The sequence below is a fragment of the Myotis lucifugus genome, unplaced genomic scaffold (genome assembly GCF_000147115.1).
Source record: "Myotis lucifugus unplaced genomic scaffold, Myoluc2.0 scaffold_45, whole genome shotgun sequence".
Lineage (NCBI taxonomy): Eukaryota > Metazoa > Chordata > Mammalia > Chiroptera > Vespertilionidae > Myotis > Myotis lucifugus.
In genome coordinates this window covers 5,716,286-5,717,080 of record NW_005871093.1, presented here as the reverse complement: position 1 = coordinate 5,717,080, position 795 = coordinate 5,716,286, and the positions used below count along the sequence as shown (strand labels likewise).

The 795-nt window shown below is 61.3% G+C and overlaps 1 protein-coding gene across 1 annotated transcript in view; it reads right to left on the bottom strand.

The window, feature by feature from the left end:
* Positions 1-795, bottom strand: part of MLXIPL (MLX interacting protein like) — a 10,648-nt gene that overhangs the window by 4,527 nt on the left and 5,326 nt on the right. Inside the window, exon 4 of the mRNA XM_023753418.1 lies at positions 183-352. Coding sequence (XP_023609186.1) covers positions 183-352 — 170 coding nt within the window. The remainder of the gene's footprint in view (positions 1-182; positions 353-795) is intronic.

Below are 795 nucleotides of genomic sequence, written 5' to 3'. Positions count from 1 at the left end.
CTGCTTCCTGAAGGATCTCCCTCTCCAGGCTGAACTGCACCCTCCCGAGAATCTTCCTCCCCCTCCAGTCTCACCCAGTGGACCAAACAAGCACAGGACTGGGCGCTCAGAAAGTACCCAGAATGCCTCCTGGACATGGGCAGGTGAGCGAGGTAGGGCTGGGTGGGGTGCGTTGAACTCACCTGCTGGTGGTTATGCCCTGAGAGGTGGGTCATGCCCGAGGAGGCAGGGGGCACCTCTGAGCCCAGGATCCCACTGCTGAAAAGGGAGTCCGCCATGGGACTGAAGCTGGGGGGCTCCAGGAAGTTTGAAGGCGGGGCTGTCTGAGAGGGGCGGTAGTTGGTGAAGAAATCTGTAATTCAGACACACAGGGTGGCAGCAGTTAGGGCTAAGGCCCTGGCAGCTGGAAGCTGTGGGAGGAGAGCGGGCCTCGTGCCCTGTCCCCAGGCTGGGCTGGGGCAGGGGGGAAGGGGGGGCTTCCACAGGAGATTGTGAAACTGGGAGAGTTTCTGTCTCACTCAGGGGAAGTAGCAACATAGGCTCGGGTGGGATGGGCCTGAGTGGGAGACAGCAGGGGACTGGTAGGCTTGTGAGCAGGACTCCAGAAGTAGCCCTCCAACCAAACCCCACACTTGGCTCATGAGGCCCCCCTTTCCCATCCCCGGGGCTGGGCCCTCCCTTTGTCTGCTCCAGTTACCAGCCCTGCTGGGGAACTTGAAGTGGGGGAGGGTAATAGAGTATGACAGGGAGGGGAAGGGGCGAGGTCCAAGGGAGGAGCCCCACAGTGACTCAAGT